Source organism: Ambystoma mexicanum, chromosome 5p, assembly GCF_040938575.1.
Source record: "Ambystoma mexicanum isolate Mex_15411 chromosome 5p, UKY_AmexF1_1, whole genome shotgun sequence".
Classification (NCBI taxonomy): Eukaryota; Metazoa; Chordata; class Amphibia; order Caudata; family Ambystomatidae; genus Ambystoma; species Ambystoma mexicanum.
This window is the reverse complement of record NC_090930.1, coordinates 412,532,073-412,554,816: the sequence shown is the minus strand read 5'-3', so window position 1 is coordinate 412,554,816 and position 22,744 is coordinate 412,532,073. Positions and strand designations below refer to the sequence as shown.

At 45.5% G+C, this 22,744-nt stretch overlaps 1 protein-coding gene across 1 annotated transcript in view; it reads left to right on the top strand.

The window, feature by feature from the left end:
- HTATSF1 (HIV-1 Tat specific factor 1) overlaps positions 1 to 22,744 on the top strand; it is a 456,325-nt gene that overhangs the window by 213,502 nt on the left and 220,079 nt on the right. Inside the window, exon 6 of the mRNA XM_069612801.1 lies at positions 19,491 to 19,590. Coding sequence (XP_069468902.1) covers positions 19,491 to 19,590 — 100 coding nt within the window. The remainder of the gene's footprint in view (positions 1 to 19,490; positions 19,591 to 22,744) is intronic.

Sequence of the window (22,744 nt, the reverse complement as noted above, 5' to 3'; positions counted from 1 at the left end):
GTTGGTTGCTTGTGGTGGCGGGTTTTATTGGGGCATATGACTCATGTATGGAGTCGTGGTAGTGTGCCCCTAATGGACGTTGGGTTCCTACGTGCACCTCACCACAGAGGGGTTGCAACTTCAGTTGCTGTGTTGTGCTAACGCTATAGGCAGCGACAGTCCATTTAGGGCAGGATCATGCGCTTATGTGTGTAGTCTTTGTGTGGCACACTTTGCTTGGTTTAGGCAGCTAGTGAGGCTTGTCTGACATCTCTGTGGATCTCATTAATTGGTCCTTTTAGCACGCGTGCACACAGCATTGCAGCATGTTTGCTGTGTTGGGCTATTGAAGATGCTTCGGGTGGTCTCACCCTCCTTATTGCCCAGTGCCACCAGTAAGGGGGCTTGGGGAGGGCCAATTCCCTGCCATCCACCGCCAGTGGCACACGTTCTTTGCTCGTGCCTTGAGTTAGTGACACAGTGCCCACCTTCAGCCTTAGGTGTGTGTGGTGGAACTACAGGGGTGTCATTATTTTGTAGGTGCAGTAGGGGAGTGGGCAGGGTCTCCCGTCCTTTGCCACCACCGCCCTACTCCCTGTTTCCCCTTCTCCTTACTGTTGTTTGTCCGTCGCATGAAGGGAGGTACGTGCGTAGTCTCTAAGTTGTGGAGGGTTCAGCAGGCGATCTACGCTGGGCAGAGCGCCCGCAATCTTGTTGTGGGTCCTGGTGGCTCTTTCCAGACCCTTCTCAGCATTGCAATTTTGCCACGGAGGCGGGTTGTCGCAGTTCTTTCCTTGCGAGGTGTTCTAGAGGCAGCGCTGATGGGGGGCTATTTGTGCTCCACAAGTCTCAGAGCTCTCTGCACCGCCTGCCGTCAGGACCCTCGCGCTCACTGTTGCCACCTGGTAGCAGAGGGGGGGGGGATCACTCTCCTTCGGCTGTCTGTATGGGCTGCAAGGCCGCCGCACGGTCGTGCTGGTGTGTGGAGAGGGAGCGGGTGACAGGCGACCGCAGCGATCATGCGGCCCCTCCGCCAGCACCAGGCCGGAGGCTGCACACAATCCGCCGTCTCGCTGATGGTGTGGTCCTCTCGCTCAGGCTGGCTCTCACGTAGGTGTGTCGCTCCCTCCGCCTATATCTTGTCCATGGCGGCCATTTTGAGAGCTATACGCGGTACAGAGCCTGCTTCTTTCGAACGCCGTAACCACGGAACCCCGCACCGATTCCGATCCGTTGTGTCACAGATTGATGCAGCAGGTTTTCATGTGTCTCCGAAGCATTTTTGGTCTTCTCACGCTTATAATTTAAGCAGGATGCGAGCAGGATCTGGCTGGCGGCACGGGAGCGATGGAAGATCACGTCTGCATTGTACGCCTGTTCTGATCTAACCTTCTCATAAGGTTTAAATACCTTTTCTTGTGTGAACGGTTGTTCCCAAGAATAGTATAGTGAAATTGACTTTACTTAACCTTTTCTCCTTGTGGGTCCAGCACACGCCATCTTATGTGGTGTGCTGGGGATGGGTTACCTTGTAGCCTCTTATCCTACATTCTCATGTAAAAAATGTTGTTACTCTCACTACTTTAAATGGCTGGTGGCAGTGGTTTTATTTTCCTTCCATAGTGCTTTTCTATCAGAGGCTGAATCTTCAGCTGCATGGGTGACCATTTTTGTCAAAATGGCTGCTGTCTTCTTTTTTCGCCTTTTTCTGTTTGTGAGTTCTTTCTTAGGTTTTATGCAATAATAGGTTGATGTATGGGAATAAGGTTACTCAAATGCGCTAGCTCATAAGGAAATAAAGTTTCTGTATGGTGAGTCAAATCAGGTTTATTCACTTGATTTTCAATTCAGAAATCAATTATCAATGTTATCTTCACATTGGATTTTGTTTGCAGAAATCAATTCTCATGTCAAATTAAATCAAATCTCAAAAACAAATCTCGACACGAAAGCACCAGAAGAGAATGAGGATGTGTGGCTCACCATAGCCTCGTTTAGCTACTATTACTGAAAACTGGCCCCTTTTTGTTTCGAAAAAATTTGAAAAATAATATTGAAGTATAAATTAACCTTATGGGACAAATATATCAAACTTTGATTTATGATACCAAGCACAATCTATAACAAGCAATCGGCCATTTCAAGTGGAGAACAATACTATTTCACTTTCTATTGATGAACCATTGTTATGGTCAATGGGGAAACACGTGTCGAGATTTGTTTTTGAGATTTTATTTAATTTGACATGAGAATTGATTTCTGCAAATAAAATCCAAGAATTTATTGGAACCAATGTGAAGATAACATTGATAATTGATTTCTGAATTGAAAATCAAGTGAATAAACCTGATTTGACTCACCATACAGAAACATTTTATTTCCTTATGAGCTGGCACATTTGAGTAACCTTATTCCCATATATCAACCTATTATTGCATTTAGCTTGTCCAGTAGCCACGCAAATTTATGGGTATGCTCATGCTGACAGTCTTGCAACTTTAACGTCCATTCTTATAACTCATTTGATGTCGCCAAGGTAGAGCTTAGCTGGCTACAAACTTAAATTTCACTTTCTTAGGTTTTACTCTGCACGCTGAGCCAGGTTTGAGCCCTTTGTCCGTTTTGCCTTTGGGAGACTTCAGTCCTGAAACTCGCCTCTGGCTCCAGTGTGTCTGGAAAGGCAGGATGTGAGGGAGGTGCCCGAGACTACCCCTGTACTTTGTCTCTAGGAGTGCATGAATGCAACCAGTCTGTTTGGCTGGCTGGCTCTCCTTTCAGGACAGCGACTGTGTTTGAGTGACGGCCTAGGCTGTGCATGAATGGGAGAAACCTGCTTAAAAGGCAAGGGTTTTGGGACTAGAGGGATAGTTGACCACTGGGAAAAACACCAGACGAAGAAACTGTGAATGAAGCTTGCTGCATCCGCCTGGACCTTTGAATTGCCCGGTAAAGCCCTGCTGCTATGCAGAAACTCCTTTTTCTGATCGTCAAGAGAAGCTCCGGAAGGGATGACTTCTTCCCTTGGGTTAGTGGGACCAACTAACTGTTAGTTGGACTTCAGAAAAACTGTGCTAAGAGTTTAGTAAAACCATTCAACTGAGGCAGTACAAGACTCCACTCTTAGTATAAGGCTGTACCACCTGAGTTCATGGTAGCGTAGACGGAGCAGTCAGGCTTATGTTAGGCGGGAGAGAGGGCTGTAGAAATCAGTACAAGTGAAATTGTAATACAAATGATCCAAAGAAACACTGAAACACTTTGTATTGTGAAAATAAAGGATTTATTTAAATACAAGTAGGCCCAGATAGATCTAGGGGATAAGTAAGTACTAACACATTATATTAAATCACAATTATAAAAACCCAACACTATAACCTTTTCATACACATTCAGTATAGGTCAAGCCTGTTCTTGGGGAGTAAAAAAAAACAATGGTTACTTTCAGATTGCATTCAGTAATGCAAGGGCAGTAGACCCTACAAGTTATATAATGATTCTCAATTCAAATCACATAATCGGTCAACTAGACAATATACTTTTGGTGAATAGTGGAACACTTATTCTAGGTGCAGTAAAAACCTATAACTACTCTTGTCATAACACAGTTATACTACGTGAGTAAAACCTAAGGATGTAATATACAATTACAGGTGCTTTTGAAATTAGGGAACCCCAGATTGAGGTAAGCCGTAACTCTTGTAATTTATTTTTGGATGGCACACAGATAGCACAAGGTAAGTAAAACCCACATACTTTTTTAACCTCTCTGAAGGGGAAAGTAAACTCCAATTTCACACGTTACTGAATGACTGTTATTCTAGGTAGTCAACAACCTAATACAGACTTATTCAGAACAGGCTAGCAGCAAGTCAGGGGAAACGAGCCATTTGGGGAACACTCATACAATTATCCTCAAAGGACTAATCTGTTGATACCAACACTTTACTTTTGGGAAGAGGCACAACCTAATCACAGGAGAGTAAAATACCTTCACATCTACTTTCTATTAAACTGGCAAAACAGTTGCTAAGGAAGAAAAGATGTTAACCATACTTTTAGGAATAGTGCTTCACACATTCAAGATCAGTAAGAACGTCTGTAACTGTTCACTCTTAGAATTACAGTTACCAACCAACTCTTCACAAGTAACGTTGAAACTTATTTTCTTTTCTAGGCAGAAGTCCCAATCCCTCGAAAGTATTTCCCTTATTCTTGGAGCATGAGTTTTCTCAGTGGCAGAAGGGGGGGGGGGTTAGTCACTAGGACTAGTGACCAACAGGCAATGTCAGAATAGGTTCTTTAGTAGCAAAAGTCAGAGTTCCTTAGGAAAACTGGGCAAACAGGTGAGTACTTTACTTCTGAGTTAGCAGAGGGTCCAGGGGCTTCGTAGAAGACACCCTAGCACGATTCTAGCAGTGGGACTGGGTGCACTGGATGAGAGGCCTCCCCATCACAGAAAACAACCCACAGCTACAGAGAAATCCTAACAGGCTTAAGGTAAGTACATACCTAAGCCAACACAGTAGCTCAGCATTGAAGAAGATTTTGCAGCAGGAGAACTTTAGGGTCTGCAGCCAAATACCCGGTCAATGGATTCCTTGCCGTGGAGACTGAAAACAAGACCTCAGAAGGGACTTTGCAGCAGGGATCGATGAAGAAGGCTCTCAACGTTTCCCTCGCGACTGAACGCGGTTCTGCGGTTTTGGTGCCTTTTCAAGGAGCACAGAAGACAGAAAATCGCAGTTGAATTCTCGTCGTTTTAAAGGTCCAGCACTCTGGTGAGGGGACTTTTCGGTCTCGATTCCTGGAGATCCACCAGGATGCCCACGAAGTTTCAGCGAGATTAGAAATTCGGAAGACCGTGCACCCCATAATGGCTTGATGTACCAGAGTATTGGGGTATTGCAAAAAACGCAAGGTTGCAGCAATGCGTGGGATGGCTCAAAATGCAGGTCTTCGTGATTCTAGTGGGTCTCACAGGCTCTGGGTTGGGGTCGTCGTTTCTGGAGGCCCCAGGTCAATTGGAAGGAAGGGCTACAGCATGCTCTGGTTACAGGCTCTCCGGTCACTGGAAATCATCTCGGCTGCTTTTCCTTCATCTTCCTCTTCGGTTTAAGTTCCATTTGTCGACATATCTTCAGCTTCCAGGGTCGCAGTATTTATCAGGAATTACAGCACAACCTCTGCATTCTCTCCCTGCATTTTACAAGAAGGGCTGTCTGGTGGTCCAATCAGGACAGCCAGCCCCCACTGGGATTTGTCGACATTCAAGCAAGGCGTAACACGAAGGGCTGGGGGAGTTGTGGACTCCTCCCTCACTTCCTGCTTTCACAGATAGACTGGAGCCTGGGCAGGGAGTCCAGAGGCCTCCCGCCGAAGACAAAATGAACACAATGGAATTTCCCGCACTGGATGTCAGGGGAAGGAACAAGAAACAACAAGAAACACTAAAATGGCGAAAAAAGAAGACCGGGTTATTTTGGTAAAAATGGACACCCTTGGGTCCCTTTACTGCAGCTGTGAACACAGCCTGCGGTAAAGGTGTACCAAATTAATACAAGGTATCACTGCCACCAGCCATTGAAGGTAAGCTTGTCACTGTAACAGAATTGTTACAGTTTTAGTTTAAAAGGGGCTACATTGTATCTCCCCAGCACTCCACATATAAGGTGGGGTGTGCTGGCTTCCCAGAATAAAATGTAAAAGGGATCCAAAGATCCTTTCTACCCTTGGGAACTGTAGTTCACTCAAGGTTAGCACAAGAAAGTTAAAAGGGGAGCCACTACGGCAACCCAGCAACAACAGGCACTTATTGCCAATACGTTGTTAAAGAGCATAACTTTAAAAATACACTATGGAGAGTCTTAAAAATGACACCCATTAAAAGAGTTCAAGATTATGTGAGTGTAGAAAAAGGTTCCCACACAGGGGTATTATGGAAAAATATCCCACTAGTAAAGCAAAAAGTTCTGGCATTGAACCAGGAAAGGAAGATGTACCAGTTCTGTGCAAATCTTTCCCAACACTAACCCCGAGAGGAACTCCACTGGACCACCTTCCCCGACTGGCTGTACTACTTCGCTGCTGCAGGAACCGAGTGCAGGGATCGAGAAATCCGTAGTCTAGTGAAACGTCTGAAATCTGTCCAGAAGCTCCAGGATCCTCCTAAGGACCCTCCAGAAGCAGGACGACCAGAGCTCACGCCCCCTCACCAGAAGTGCAGGACTCGGAGTGAAGGAAGCCCAACCGGTATCCGAGATCCACGGTGGTGCTGTTTACTGCGTGCTGAAACCGCAAAGTGCTGCTGATCTGAAAAGAGCCTGTAGCTGCCGACTACCTCCAAATTGCTGCCGCAGGAGTCCTCCAGACGTCCTCCATCTTGTCCCCGCGACAGAGGCTCGGGATCCCAGGACCTACATCGCTGCAACAGGACAGTATGCAGCTGGACCACTCTTCTTCAAACCAGAGGTACGGTTTAGACTTTGGGTACTTTCAGTGTCTTTAGCTGTGCTCTTCTCAGTTGAGACTTGCATTGGCTGCTTTTGTTGGAGTTGATTCCAACTCTGTTTTTCACAAGTGTAACAGCTTGTGACCCTACAAGTGATTTCTACAAAACTCTCTAACTTTGTGCAAGACTTGTATTAACGAAGTAGTGCCGGACCTCCATAGACTGTGCTTCAATTGACGTTGGCTGTCCTGGGTCTCTGCCGATTCTTCTATTCCATTGACTGTGATACTTCTGTCCCTCATAAGTGGTAACTTGTTTTTAGACTGTTATTGCTAGAAAAGGCTTGTCTAGACTTCATTGGAAGATTAAGTATACCCGCATGCCCTGAGAACCTTTTTCCTTCCTTTAACCTTTCCTTTCTGCAACCTCAGAATCTGCAAAGTAGAACTAGTGATCTATAAATGCCATTACTGTCCTTGTGAATGAAGTCCCCTCCGGGTGTAGGAAGTGTGTAAAGTATCTCTAAAGAGTATCCACTAACTTGTGCTGATTCTGGATAAGTATTTTAAAGTATATTTGATTACCTATCTTGCCCTTTTTAAAGAATGTTTTTTTTTAAAATGGATGTTAAATAATTATAACTGAAACCTTGAGTGTAAGTGTTACGTGTATTTGCGAATATCTTTGCTACAGCTATACAGCTCACATTTACCCCTCTTGAGATAGGCCTGGCTGCTCAGTCACACTACCAACTTGTGTAGTACAGACCTATACCAAAAGGTGGGTTACCTAATACCAAGCAGTTCAGTGTTGTGTAGTCTCACACAGCGTTACTACATCAATATTTACCTAACACTCTAAATAACCAAACATCATCAATGCAACTGAAGAAAACACTAAGAATCGATGAAGAGATGTTGCAGACCTTTAATTATTGTTCATCTGTAAACAAATATAAAGTAAAATATGAATGATAAATGTATGTGCTACCTGTGAGGTGCCAGGAATGCGACTTGGACACAGAGGTCATAGTTTTGACTATAGACTTCTATTTCAAACAAAAATGGGGTTGGAAAATGCATCGCTGTCCCTACTGGAAGAGGTATTTTACCTATCTAAACCAAACTAAGGGTCTGTCTGATGTCAAAATGGCCAAAGCAAAAAGTCCTGTTTCCAAAATCCTATCGTGGCCCTCACATTCTAAAAGTAATTCTATGATGTTAAGGGTAATCTGTTTCACCTTGAAAGTTCACAAATGTTCAAACTCAAATGGAAGATGCAACTTCATACTAAGGTTCCCTATGGCTAAAGTACACAGTTCCAGGGTATTGTTCACTTCCCCAGGTTTTCCTCCTATAGATGTCCAACCTTCTGAGGTTAGGAGCCTTCCTTGGAATTCTGTGTTCAGCAAAAATGGTTTGTATGTCAAACAACTTGACTGTTAATTTCGTAGGATACCTGGCGTATTCTCTTGCCAGTTTTCTTCTCCTATTCCCTTGACGGGTTTATTCTCCTCTTTAATGTAATTTCAACAGAGTCTTCGGCTATACTTGATGTATCCGGACATCCTCAAGTGAACTACTTTACACACTTGCCATTTTGACTTTGCCTGCTATACTCTTCTGCCAGGGCGTTCTCATGTGACACTTGCAAACTTGACAATACTTGCAAACTTGGCAATATCTTGTATTCATTCCATTATTTCTCTTTCGGAAATATCTAGTTTAACATTCTGTCATATATGCTTCATTTAGTCTTATTTGCCTTTGGGACAATTGCCCCGGTGTCCCAACTCCAGTTCTCTGTGGCGTGCTTTGATTCTCCCGCAGTAAGTGTGCAGCGGCTCTTCAGCGCTCTGTTCCTTCTGCCCTGGTTTGCCGACCTCTTATTGGCTTCTGCGTCCCTCGTTGTTAGCCATGATTGTATGCAGTACCCTTTGGGTGCACTACAACAACCATGACCGCCTGGCAATAGGAACCCAACCTTTGGTAGAAGTCTGTACCGCACAGGTTGGTAGATTGTTGAGCAGCCAGGCTTATCTCAAAGGGGTCAGTGCGAGCTGTAGGGGAGTTACACAGTGACAGGTATTCAAATAAACTCGTACAGACAAGGTTTCTTGAATAAACTATTATTAATTTATTTATCAGTCAGTTAGAGTAAGCCTTCTTCAGAAGGGGGCTATATATCAGTAACACTCAAATACACTTCAAAATACACTCATTATTTCTAAACCAGTAAGTACCCTTTTGGGATGGCACACAGACACTTCCTACACCCTCAGGTGATTTTAGTAACTAGGACACTGTGGACCGTAATATACTACTGTTGGCATTTAGAATTACACTTTAGAGTTTGTCCAAGAGGTTATTATGATACAACAAGAGATCTCACAAATATTCTCAAAGCATTGAAGTACTTTTGGTAAAAACCCCCAATGTAAAGTTAGTTAACCCTTTCCTGGAAGGAATATCAAACACATTCACACTTCCTGTCTTGTCTTTAAATCTCTTCATGATCTTGCCCCTTCCTACCTTTCCTCCCTCATCCCTTTCCACTCTCCCTCACGCCCCCTCTGTTCTGCTGATCACTTCCTACTCACTGCCCCACCCGCACCGTGTGCTCTTTCCCGCTTCCAATCCTTCCAGCTCCTCGCCCCTCTCCATTGGAACTCTTTACCTCTCCCTATACGCATCATCTCCTCATACTCTTCTTTCCGCTCCTCCCTAAAATCCCACCTTCTTCATTCTCCCTCCCGACAGCTCTTTACTACTTCCTCCCCTGCTTTTCCCCTACCCAGGTATTTAATCTAATGATCTCTGCAAATTGTTCTGCATACTGTTCTTGGTTTTTTGACTCATGACTTGTACTTATTGCTTCTAATGTATTCATGTTGTTTTATGTAAAGCACTTTCGATTAAAGTGCTATATAAAATTCAATAAATACAAGAAGTCATTCAGGGAGCCAGGCTGAGCCAAAGTCAATTGTGCAAAAGTCTAGGTGAAGTTGAAGCACTCCTCAGAGGAAGGAAAAAGTCTTGCACAATGTTTTAGAAGTCTTTTTAGAATAGAAGAATTCAAAGTAGGGCCACAAGCTGTTTAGGCTTGTGAGGTAAAGAAGCTATCAGCAACTCTACAGAGCAACCACAACAAGTCTCACTAACGGAGAACAAGTGCAGTTACACGATAAGAAGTAAGTTCTCTTACACTGTACAGTACCTTTAGGTTGACAAAAGGTGCAGCTCTACAGATCCTGGTGTTCCTGGGCCTCAGTCGTGGGGGCAAGAGGCAGGACGTCTGGGGACTCCTGCAATGGGATGGTCACCGACCGCAACCGGCTATCTTCAAACAAGTGGAACTTCGGTGTTTCAGCTCCTCACGTCTACCGTAAATAGCAACACTGCAGTTCCTGGCTGTCGAGATGGGTTTTCCTTGCATCTGACGTCCAGCACTCTGTTGAGGTGGCTCAGGCTCGGTCAGTCCTGCTTCCTGGGAGTCCGGAGGATCTTCCTGGAGCTCTTGGCCAATTTAAAAGCAACACTCACAATCTGGTGTTCCTCTCCCTGGCGTTTCGGTTTCCAGCAGCAACTCTGTGGAAATTCTACCAGCTCCGAGAGGATGTCTAGGTGGCTTACTTTGGAGTTGATTGGTCCCTTAACTAGAAGGGAAAAATCGTCCTTGCAGGAGCTTCTCTGTCGATACAAATGTGGCGTTTCAGCACAGCAGCAGGGCTTCACCGGGGAAACCAACGGTCCAGGAGTTGCAGCAGGCGTTCTCTTCAAGTTCTTCTTCAGTTCCTTCGTCCAGTGGTCGACTCTGCCTTCGAAGCCAAAAAGCCTTTATGCAGGTTTCTCCCATTAATTCCAGCCTAGCTGTCAATCACACAGCAGGGTGGCTGCCAGTCATCTTTGAGTGCATTCCTGTAACCAAGGGGATTAAGCACAGGGAGTTTTCGGCACCTCCCTCACTTCCTGCCATTGCCAGACATACTGGTTTGGCGCGCAGAGTAAGTCTCAAGGAGGACCTTTCCAACAAGAAATGGCGAAAAAAAGACCGGGCCATTTCTAAAAACATTTGCAAGACTTTTATCTACCTGCAAATATCTTCAGCTCCCCTAGACATTGTGCAGTTAACATTGGCCGTCCTGGCGGTTCCATGTGTCAAAATTGCGGCAAAAAGGTCATGGTTTTGCTGCTGCAATCCATGTTAAGAACCCCCAGACCCATTATACCATTTAAGGGGAGCAGGGGACACCCCCACAACCCGCTCTCCTTAAATGTTATAATGGGGTACACCTTTATTGGGTCAAACCACAGCATTTTTGCTGCAATTTCTTGCACAGGCAACGTTTTTTCTGCGATTTTATTACTGCATACCGTCCTGGCTTCCTGAGAGACTCTTCTTACCTTACCTTTGACTCTGTGCTTTATCTTTTCTGCAGGAAAACGGTTAAACTTATTTGACATTGTTAGGTTTTTAAAAGTACTTACCTGTTTGTGAATTATTTGTTAACCTTTGTTTTATTCCTCTCTTCTATCTTCTACACCAAACTCAGTATTGCTCTAAATGTACCAGTGATAAATCAATGTCTACAGTGACCTAGCTATTTAAGTCACCTGAGGGTGCAGGAAGTGTCTGTGTCATCCCCAATGGGTATCCTCTAATTTAGAGAACCAGAGTGTGTTTTGAAGTGTATTATAAGTGTTAAATGTATTGTTCCCTTCTGAAGAAGGCTTATATAACTGACTGTGAAATAAATGAATAATTGTTTTATCAAGAAACCTTGAGTGTAAGAGTTTATTTGGATAACTGTACTGTGAGACTCTGCGTCACATTACTGCTCATATTGACCCCTCTTGAGATGAGCCTGCCTGCTCAGCCACACTACCAACCTGTGTAGTTCAGACTTATACCAAAGGTTGACTCCCTATTACCAGGAGGTCAAGGTTATTGTAGTGCACCCAATGGGTTCTGCATACAATCTTGCCTAATTCTCATGCAAGATATCCGCATAAAATTGAGGGTCATCTACATTGGGACCATACACATTCCTCACCAGCATCTCCCTGCCTGCAAGAGTCCCATACACCAAGACATATCTACCTAGTGGGTCCGCTCTGGTATGATTGCATTGAAATGGGAGAGATCTATGTATCAATATCATAAACCCCCCCCCCCCCTCTAGTCTGTGACGGTTAGGATGTATAAAATAATTTCCCCTCCAATTTTTTGCAAAAATCTCACAGATTGAGAGGGCATGCATTGTTTGTAAATACAGGATTTGGACCTTATGATTTTTGACATACAGGTATATCTTCCCATGGCCCGGTCATTCCAACTAAGGCAGGTTATGTCTCCCATCTGGATGCAAGGCGATTAACATTGCCCACCCTCGTAGTATCCAGGTCCAACCATTCCCCCACTGTCAGCCCTCTTCTCCCACTCATCTCTCCATTGTTTGTAAGCGTTGTGCGAGTTAAGTGCAATTTTAACAACTTTAATAACCCCAACCATCCCTCACCACCTTGAAACACACAAATATCACCCCAATTTATCAACGCAACATTGCATGGGCTTAAGCTGTCACTCAGACCCAGCGGGTCAATTTAGGACACAGGTAGAAGGATAAATGTATGAAATTATCCCCAACTGGGGTAATCTACTTATCAGCTGAAGTCAAGCAAGTAGAAAAGTGCGTACTTTCAACATCCCCAGGGACACCGACATGAAAATAGAAGTATGTAACATTTTATCACGTAGGTAAAACCGCGGGGCATGCAAGTATGAAGGAGAGCCAGGCGCATCTACAAGGCCCAATCTTGGGTTGTGCTGTCGATGTTCAGGATGTCGGCAAGGCCTCATCAAGTAACTTCATAGCTTTGTCGGGCAATGTAAAAAAGAAAGTCTTGCTGTTCCATCCGACACGCAGTTTCGCTGGGGATAGCGTTGCATATTTCAAGTTGCCACCACTGAGTCACTTCTTGACCGCTAAGAAGGAATGTGTATTCTGTCCGAGCCCAACATCAAGTCCCCTTGCTCACGAGCTGCACAAAGGAGTGCATTGCAGTCCCGGTAGTTAAGAATGCGGGGCGATGATGGGTCAATTGGGATTGGCAGAACCGATCCCAGCCTTCCAGCCAGCACTTTGGCAAAAATCTTGCCATCGTTGTTCAGGAGTGTAATCTGGTGGTAAAATGTTGTCAGTTCGGGGTCTTTCCCAGGTTTGTGTAGCAGGACTGTGAGCGACTCCGCCATTGACCCAGTGGCCGATCTTGAGGACAGGAAGGAGTTGAATAGGGCTGCCATCTGGGGAGCTAGAATTCTGGCATATTTTTTGTAGAATTTAGCAGATAGCCCACCTGGGCTCGGTGCAGTGGATTTGACAGATTTAATAGCTTCAGTGATTTCTTCGGTGGTGATGGGTCATTCTAGGGACTCTAGCTGGGATGAGCTTTAGGAGGGTATAGTACGCAGATATTCTGGCAGGTTGTCTAGTACTGTGGGATTCCCCGACATTATGGTTTTATGGTATCTTACTAGTTCGCTAATTTTATCTGCCTCGGTGTAGAGTAATTTCCCATCTTCACCCACTAGTTTGAGAATGTTTCGGCTGCGTATCTTTTTCATCTTTTGCGCTAGCACTTTGTTTGCCTTATTCCCTTTACTATAATATAACTGCTTCGTGAAGGCTAATGATTTGGCAGTACAGTCGGCGCAGTGCATTTCTAGCGCTATTTTGGCCTTCCACAAAACTCTCTATTCCTGGAGCTGCGTGACTTCAGCTCGGCCCCTAGTTGGTTTACCTTTTCCTCCAATTTGTCTGCAGCAATGTTCGAGATTCTTCTCTGTTCCGCCCCTACGCTGATTAGGGATCCTCTGACGACTGTTTTCATTGCGTCCAAATGTTGTTGATGGGGGAGTTCTCCGTTGTGTTTTCCTTAAAGTAGTTGGATATTGTTTCCTCCACTTCCAATCTGATACATTAGTTTAGTAGTAAGGAGTCATTCAGTTTCCAATGTCTCTGAACAGGGTGCTTTTGGCCCGATATGACAAGGTTTGCAGAGACTGGGGCGTGATCAGATATCATGCAGGTGTGGATTTCTCCCTTGTTTAGACATGGGAACAACACTCCAGAGATTAGTATGAGGCCTATTCTTGAGAATCCTTTATGTACACAGGAGTAATGAGTGTAGTCTCTTGAGGTTCCATTGAATAGCCTCCAGGCGTCCACAGATTCCGTTTCTCTGAACAGCTTAGCTAGGGACAGAACTTGCACAAAGTCTGCGTTTGTAGGGGGCAGATTTTTGTCCAATTGGGGGTTTGGCATGGAGTTGAAATCCCCGCCCATGAACAGATGCCCTTTGCGAAATGCCAGGATGGTCGGGATTAGGTTTGAGATGAAGTTGGCTTGGGACGGGTTGGGGCCATAGATTGTAATGATAGTGATTTGGAGATCCTCGAAAAGGCCCTTGAATAGGAGGAAGCGGCCTTCCGGATCTCTTTTTATTGTGATATTTGATAGCGGGACTCTGTTGCTTGGTAGTATTGCCACCCCTCTTTTCTTCTTTCCAGATGAGGCGATGTAGGCTTTTTTTTTTTACCTGTTGAATCTCACCCGGCATTCATCCTCTTGCAGCAGGTGAGTTTCTTGGAGCAGACAAATGTCTCCAGATACTTGCCCCAGTCTATGTTCCACTGATCTGCGCTTTCTTGGTGAATTCAGGCCTTGGACATTCCATGAGCGGATTACTACCTCGCTTGTGTCACCCATCGTCTTTTCCTTTTGCGTCCGGTATGCTTCGCTCTGTGTCCCCCACCAGGAGCTGTATTTTTGATAGAGAAGCGAGGTTGCTGCGTTGGTGTAGTATAGACGTTGTTGTTATGTTGATCGGGAGGCCGAATCTTGGGCGAACCGGTACTCCCATCTTTGGACTGGTCCTTCAATAACCCCTCCCCCCCCCATCCTGCATCCCGAATTGAACTAGTAGGAAAAACGTCGTCCTACTGCCACTGGGAAAACTGGTGGCACCAATGCGCTAGAAGTTGGCCAACTGGGCTGCCGAAATGAAATATGTTGGAGCTCGAACATTGCTCCCGCACTGTAGAATAGTCAGAGGTATTTTTCGCTGATGGGATTCCTCGTTATAAGGATCTTGTCTCATTGCAAACTGTGTGATTCCCTTCACCTTTGGTTCTTTGACTCGAGAAGGAAAGTTGGCTGGGGCTCGAGAGTCTGGTTTCACTGGCGATGTTGAAGATTTATCGTCCCGGGTTGGAGTCTTTCTTGGGGAGTGCCACGGAGTCTGCGTCGTCTGCTAGCTTTTGACCATTCTCCCACCGAGGATTTTTTGGGAGGAGCCTGGTTTGATTCTTCGGATTCCGACTCCCCATCTGTTCTCCTGAAGCCCATGAGTTTCTCTGTCTCTTTCATTGATTGAATTTGTTTCTGGGCCCCTTCCCACATGAATCTGACCGAGGACTGGAATCCCCAGTGGTATGGGATCTTCCTTTTGCGTAGCCACTCCGTGAATGATTGCATAGATTTTCGTTTTTGAAGAGTAGAGTTTGCTAAATCTTGATAGAGCGATATTGTGGACCCCTGGAAGGTGATTTGGCGCATTTGCCTCACCTTGCGCATGATTTCTTCTTTGATTTGGAAAAAGTGGATTCTCACTAGGACGTCTGGGGGGAGAGTAGATGCCTGCCTAGGGGTTGTTCTGTGCACCCGGTCCAATTCCAGGGGTGATTCATCCGGGAGGGTGATTATGAACCTAAGCAGATCCGAGACATAACTTTTTAGGTCTGCATCTGGGATGGAGGATGGAATCCCTCATAGGCGTATATTATTCCTTCGGGACCGGTTCTCTGTGTCCTCCTGTTTTGCTTCTAGGAGGCTGCATTTTGCCTCTAGTGCTGTAATTCTCTCCCTGTCCTGCTCATCTTCAAATCTTTGGTCATAGACCTCGGATTCAAGTTTGGCGGTTCGACGTTCCACCTCCCCCACTCTCTTAACCAGAGAGTTAATTTTTTTTTTGTGACCTCTTCCGTGCTTTTTTGGATTTCTTTGGTCAGTGCTGTTAGTAGATCTTGAAGATCGGCCTTTGTGACCATTTGTGATTGGCTGTGAGCTGTTGCGGATGTGGTGGGCGTAGTGTTATTGGTGGAGTCCTCTGGCGGGTCCCCCTTTTTGGACCTTTCAGCGGATGAACTGGACATTAGGGCGGCGATGTCTGTTGGTTTAGATGTCTTCCTGCTTTTTGACATTTTGCAGCTAATAGATATTTGTAGCTGCACTCTCTGCGGAATGTTTCTGGTTCCACTTCGCAGGAGAGGAACTCGGGGGCCAGCCTTGTTTCCTAACCCCCCAGGCTCCGCCGTGGGAACTCAGACAGGGAGGGGGGGGATGTAAATATGTGGTTCCTGCCTTTTTCTGGTTGAGATGGAACTCGGTGGGCTATTTGATGGGCATGGGTAGGAGGTGAGGAGGCAGCTTGCAGAGGGGGGGGGTAAGGTTCGGGGACACAGCTGAGTCTGAATGAGTAACTTTAATGGTGCCCGTTGAGAATGGAATCTGGGGCCTAAATTGGCAGGAGGTTTGGGAGCTGGGCAGACTCAGATGGGCCCCTCTGCCCCTCCCCGCCCCCCTGCTCCTCACCTTGTGCAGTTAGGGTTGGTGTATCCTCCAGTGAGTGCTGGGCCTCCGGTCTGCCCCAGGGGACTCCAATCGTGCGGGTCGGTTGATCTGGAGTTGCTGGAGATCAAGCATTGCGGGTGACCAGCCGGATGGGGGCCTGCTGTGCCGGGGTGCTGGACAATAGTTAGTTGGAGTCGGGCTGGGGCATCCAGAAGCCGGGCTGTTTGGTGGGTCGCCGTGCCCGGGAATGGTCCTTGGATTGCCCGGCGATGCTGGTGCAGCCGTGCCTTGTGGGAAACCGCGGGACGCTGCTTCAATGCAGGGCCAACCTTCCGGACCATGAGGCGGGCCGCAGCAGTTGGCGGGGAGCAGCTGAAAAGCTCCAGGCGGCCACCCGCGAGTTACTCCCTCATCCGCTCAGGGCTCTGCACACTTCGCTGTTGGACCTGTGAGGCGTAGCGGATGATCGGATACAAGTCCAGGTCGGCATCGGAGGAGGGATGGTGCATAGGACCCGGGTAAGTGAGAAGGGGTGGGAGGCTCCGGGACAGCGGATCTTGACTGGCGTTATTGCGCTATGTGCTGGGGTGTCTCCTTGCTCCGGGCTCACTCCGATGGGTGACAAATGCAGGGTGTTGTGTTGCCGGCTTCAGGCTCACGGATTGAGGTGCTTGATGGACTACGCCGGTGCAGGCGGGCGAGCTGGGATCATTTGGCGGCTTTGACTGCTTTAGCTCGCCTGCCCCTCCCCCTCACTGTTCGTCGCGGTTTTGAGATCATGGCCGCCATCTTGCTATCGAGTGGGTCCCGATTAAGAAAATAAGCGGAATCATGGCAAATCGGCAGCGGATCACTCCAGCAAAGTTTCCCATGCAATATGCTTTAATTGTGGCTCTTAACGGGGTCTGGAATCAGCGCTGTTGATTGTGGCACGTTGGGCCAGGCAGGAGCTCCTAGGAAGACATGCCGATCGCGGCAGCCTCGAGCCACTCCCCTCATGAGATTCACACTTTAACCTTTAGCCCATTATGTATTACCCATTATATTTAAGTGTCTTCTACGTGAGTCCTAATTGTTCATCATTTGCATTCTAAAACACTCAGTTAATGTAACACAGTCATGCACCATTTGGCCTGGGGAGCCACAAATAGCTCCTGGTAACTGTTGGCTTTGAGTTAACCAGGCTATCGTAGGGTAAAGGCCAGAGCTAAATACCTCTTAATTGTGAATCCTGTGTATTTAATGCATCCTTCGCCGATGGTGACTTTCCTTGCCTGAGAAATGAAGTACCGTGGAACGGCAGGAGAAGAATTGATTGGGTGGAGGAGCAAGGAGTTGGGTAAAATACATGTAGAAATGAGGGAAGGGATATCGTTGCAGCAGCAGGAATCCATGATTTTCAACTATTGATTTAGTTATCCGGTAAGCATGCTACAACAAGTTATAAAAGTACAGCTTGGTTTGGGAGCTGGGCTTTACTGATATGGCAATTCCAGAAGAAATGATGAATGGCACAAGAGGTAGTTGGTTGTGTGATGTGCGTGTGACGTGCTCAAGGGGACTCTTGTGCAGGCTTTTCACCAGAGTAGTTTGTGGGAAAATCCCCCTGTATCAGGAGAGAGATTTTGGATTGCCAAGCCAGATGACAGTTGGATGGGACAAGAGCTAGACATTTATATATGAATATGTGGAAACATGAGGTATAGGCTAGGGAGTGGGGCAAGGCGACAAGATGGATTTGGATTGAATCATTTTGATCAAATCATTTAAAGAAAAATGTAAAGTCACAGTTATAATGATGTGACTACACAGCTTTGACTTTTTCTTTGGAACACCACAGTTGTATAATTCTGAGACTTCTCTGAATTTTAAAGATAGAGTACCTATGATGGTCAGTCAGTTATGTGAAAAAAAAGAAATGCAAAGTTATAGAAACTGCCGTGTGGATCTAATCCTACAGCTGGAGCTCAAATCATAGCTCGCCAAGTAATGATTTTCACTGATCTCCGAGCCATTGCCTGGGGAAGAAACAATCGCACTGGTAGACCCCAAGTCTTTCTGGGTGTATGTTTACATAATTCTTCCCACTAAAACTACTAGTTGGCAACTATGCTCGAGAGAAGGCATGTCAGCTAGGCAATACAGCAAAAAGCACGATTATTATGGTTGTGATTTTCATTGCTTAGAGCGTTGATGCCGATAACCCATGCTGCATGAACCATGCAGACAACTGCGTCTGCACACAAATTGGAACCTATTTAGTAGTATGCACCAAGTCCTCAAATAAAAGGATTCTGTTCTGTGCAAAAGTGCATGCTTCAAGCAATAAACAATGGAAAGGAATAAAGCTTATTAAGGCAGACCTCAAATGCTTCCGAATTGTATAGCAGAACTGTTTGCGTGGGGGAACTTTCTGTTAAAAGCACCCACTCTGCACTTACACAGTTCTCCCTTTAAACCACTGGAGGGCTGTCTCATTGTCTGTGAATGTGATATCTGGGCTGAGGTACATCCATGTGAACACAACAGAGTTCCTATTGTTAATAGGAACTCCCATCCCCTGCACGCCATTCGGTAGTGGAAAAAATAATTTTCCAAACAAGATTTAAATGATTTAAATTATTCAGTAGTTTCACAGTATATAACTCTAAAGGCTAGAAAGCAGGTATATCGAACTGTAACGATTTTTCAAAATAATTCAATTTCACAAGTTCATTCACTTTGATGGTGATTGTATTTTATGATTTAAACAATCCTATACTACACGTCACGATAGGGATAGTGTTACACACACGCCTATGCCGGCGTCCCCTTTCGGTCCCCGAAAGACAAGAGGCAATACTCTGCGGTTACCACTGGATGTCGGACCATATGCACAGCATGTGAATTTAAGCAGATGCAATCAGAAATGCTATTACGTGAAGTAATGCATGTCATACACTCAACAATACGTTTGCTTATTGTCAGGTGTTCTGGTATTCTTTCACATCATTAGTGCTAATCCATGGAGGATGTGTAGCTGGAGTGAACTAGTTAGCCAGTTGCAGACTTTCTACCCGTGATAGTCTCATATTAGCAGCATGTCCCTTGACACTACTTCCTGCTTCAAGCTTCACTTATGTCTGTTTTTTAGTTAGTTATGCCATGAGCTGGTGCTATTGTAACAAATCAACATTTTGTATGAGCCTGCTCTGATCATGTCCCTGGAAAAAAAACTTCTTTCCTGCCACGTCTGCCACGTCATTAAGCTGTTCTTTCCTCCATCTGTCGAATACCTTGTTGCATATTCTTTCAGCGTTTCATTAAACTGTTGAATCTTTTGAACTTGACTCCTGATCTGCTTTGAATCTTTCCCACAACTAGTTCTGCCGTTACACACCTGTGTGATACATTTTTTAATCTTCACGATTCTACTTATGTCTGTTTTTGTAGACAGTTGGATTGGCGGCCTGAGAAGAAGCCTGGGGAAACTAGATTGCGCCATGAACGTGTGATTATTATTCGGAACATGTTTCATCCCAGTGATTTTGAGGTGAGAAACTGCAAGTTCTTTGATTTGTGTATTTTTTTGTTTTATTTGCTCATGAAAAAATGTTGTGTGAAAAAACCCAAAGTAGTTCATCTGAAGTGCAATGAATTTCTAAGCAAAGTTGCTACTAGGCCATGATGGAGGGATAGATGGATTGTTTTTCATCTATACAATAGCACTACGAAAGGGCTTTGCTCATGTTCGGCACCTTTCAAAAATGAATAAACTAATAGATGCAAGAAATGTGTGCATTCCTTTGTCCATTACTCGTTCTTCTTTAGAGTCGCATAATTAAGGACTAGTGATAACTGACTCTTGGCAAGTAAGAAATGGTGTGCTGTGTGTGTGTAGAATTGAGGTAGCAAGTGACTTTTTGTTGATGGCTACTAACCTGCAACTTTACATTTTTACCCAAGTCATATTTTGAATATTCGTATCCCTGAAACCTTCAGAAGCATATAGCAAATATTTTCACAGGAAAGCTACGCCTTTTACATGAAAATTGGTGTATGATGCCTAAACATCAAATTTCCTCTCAGGCAGCCTACTCCTAATCAACCAGTACTGAACATCTGTGCAGTGCAGCTCCCCCTGCAGATGCTTGTTCTGCCTATTTTCTAGAGGAATTTCTGGAGGGATCCTCTGGTTTCTCACGCGTTTCATTTTTCTTGTAGGACATGATTGGAGGTTAAATTATTTTGTAAACTTTTTTTTATTGTGAGGCATGATCTGTTTCTGATTTACAATCTGTAATTTCCATGTTACAACGTTGTACCTTTTGAGCGTAAGAGAGAGTGGACTAATTCTCTTGACGTATAGCTTGCAGCTCATGTTTAAAGAAGAATGTAGGCCAGTAAGCTCCATAGGATACCTGTATTGATTGCCTTCATCCTCCTAGTGGGGAAAGATTGTTGTCAAGGATTACCAAGACACAGCAAGATGGCTACTAGCAACTCGTCAAAAGCAAAACAGGGAAAAGTGAAGAAACTTTCAAAGGAGCTCAAAACGGGGCTGAAAATGGCAATCAGGGCTAAATGAAAGAGTCCCACATTAATTTGGAAACAAATCGCCATTCTTGGGGTCACTGAGGAAGCTTAGGCTTTTGAGACCCGCTTAAAGAAAAGAAAGAAAAAAACCTGCTTTTACGCCACCACCACATCTGCATCTAACAGGCCACCCTCGGAGAAAAAAGTGGATTATTGTCTTTGTCTAACAGTTCTGATGCTTTTCTGGAGAGTACAGCACCTGCTGCAGTTATATTGCATCTAGCTCACAATCTATTAACACAGCAACACCAACAAATACCCACACCCATAAACACTGAATATGGCATGCATGGGTATCTTGAGTGAGATGTGCTAATCAAACACATGAACATGTTCAATAAATGGTAGATATTTCTATGTTGGTGCAACATGCACACAATCTACCTAGCACAATGTGTGGCGTTGCTGAAATACTACCTTAACCTTGTAGGCTCTGGACTGTCGATCGCCACATACACTAGACACAGCATCATTTTTCTTGGGGGAAGGGTACATTAGTTAAAGTGTTCATGGAAGTAATAAAAAGAATATGCTGCCAGCCTCTAGATCAGCACAATGCTTGGATCTCAGCAGGGGACTTCAAAGACGTACGCTAACTGGTTGAGACAATTCACAAATGATAAACAATGTTACTACAGTTGGCAATCCCCGGACTAACGGAGAAACTATCTCCTCTGTAGAGCGGGTGCTTGGCAAATTAGTTTACAGCATAACGTCCATGGACCATGGAGGCCCCGCACATAATGTTCTGCTGGGATAATGCAAGGTTGGTTCCTGTGGAATTGTTAGGATCAGCCTTCCTTTCTTATGGTTTCACCTTCTGAATGCTGTAGGTATGTGGTGATGTCATTTGTGGAATGTATGAGGTATCTTGGAGTGTTTGTGTATGAATGGGTTCTAACCCAGGCAGTTGATCTAAGGAAGCCTGGGTGGTGGGAGCCAGTGGGTTTTCCCTCATGATTTCCTCCTATCTTCTTATGGACTTGATGAGACCTGATTTGTACCTGTAACTGAAGATCCTGAATAAAGCAACCATTAAGTATGCATCCTGATTATATCACTATGACCCAGACCGGGTCATAACATTGGCGACAAGGTCTGGTCTTGGAGGGGACTGGAGATGGATGGACCTTGAAGGCAACAAGGCAACAGGTACCTGTGTGTGTGGTCCAGCATAAAGAGAAAGGAGATACTGCTGTGGGGGGTGCAGAGCAGGAGGGAAGCTCAAGTGAGAGACTGTACAAGGAGAGGGAACCCACTGCCCCCCATGGTCCAGGAAGAGTCCCACCACCCAGGGCTGAGAAAGTGACAGTGCCTTGGTAGGCGCAAGGACAGGCACCCAGGGCTTAGGAACTGTTGGTGCACTGGGAGGAGCAAGGCGAAGCACCCTGTGCGGGGTACAGAAGGCTGCCTGCTGAGGCACGCAGGGGCAACAAACGGTGGCACCCAGGGAGAATTCAAAGAGGCAGTTCTGTGAGGCAGCTCGCCTATGCATTCATGGATGTGCTTTAACATGGTGTGCTCGATGTGCCCAAAGACTGATCTAGTGTGAGTTGTTGGCTCGCCATATCTGTGATGTCCCAGGGGTCGCCTGAGCTGCACTACTCCAGCTGATGGAGGGAATTCTGTCATCGTGATTTTCGAGTGAAGCATTGGGAGTGCTTCACAATGGGTGTTGTGCAGCGCCGGTTTGGGCAATGACCTCAGCTAGCTGCAGTGACAGTTGGCCGGAGAGGTCCGTGTGCTCCTGAGTTCGTAGTGGCACTGATGATGTCATTGGACTGCTGTGAGGTATGGCGGATGAGTAGAACGTCCATCCAGAGCGTTTCAAGGGAAGCGCTTATGCTGTTGTTTAACCATCAGAGGAATGCACCCAGCAGCGTGGTGAACGTTATGACGTGTACAGGGGAGCCGTTTTCGTTTCCGACTTCGGAACATCCTTTGTTTACATTGCTCAGGCTTCGGTATTGTGATGGATGTGTCCATGAAGAAGAAAGAAGAAGAAGAAAAGTTTTTATCTCACACGCAGCGTTTGAAGTTTTCATAGTGCTGGTTTTTTGTCAGCGTGTGACTCGTGTCTCAGTGCCAGCTTCATTGGTATGGCGCGCATG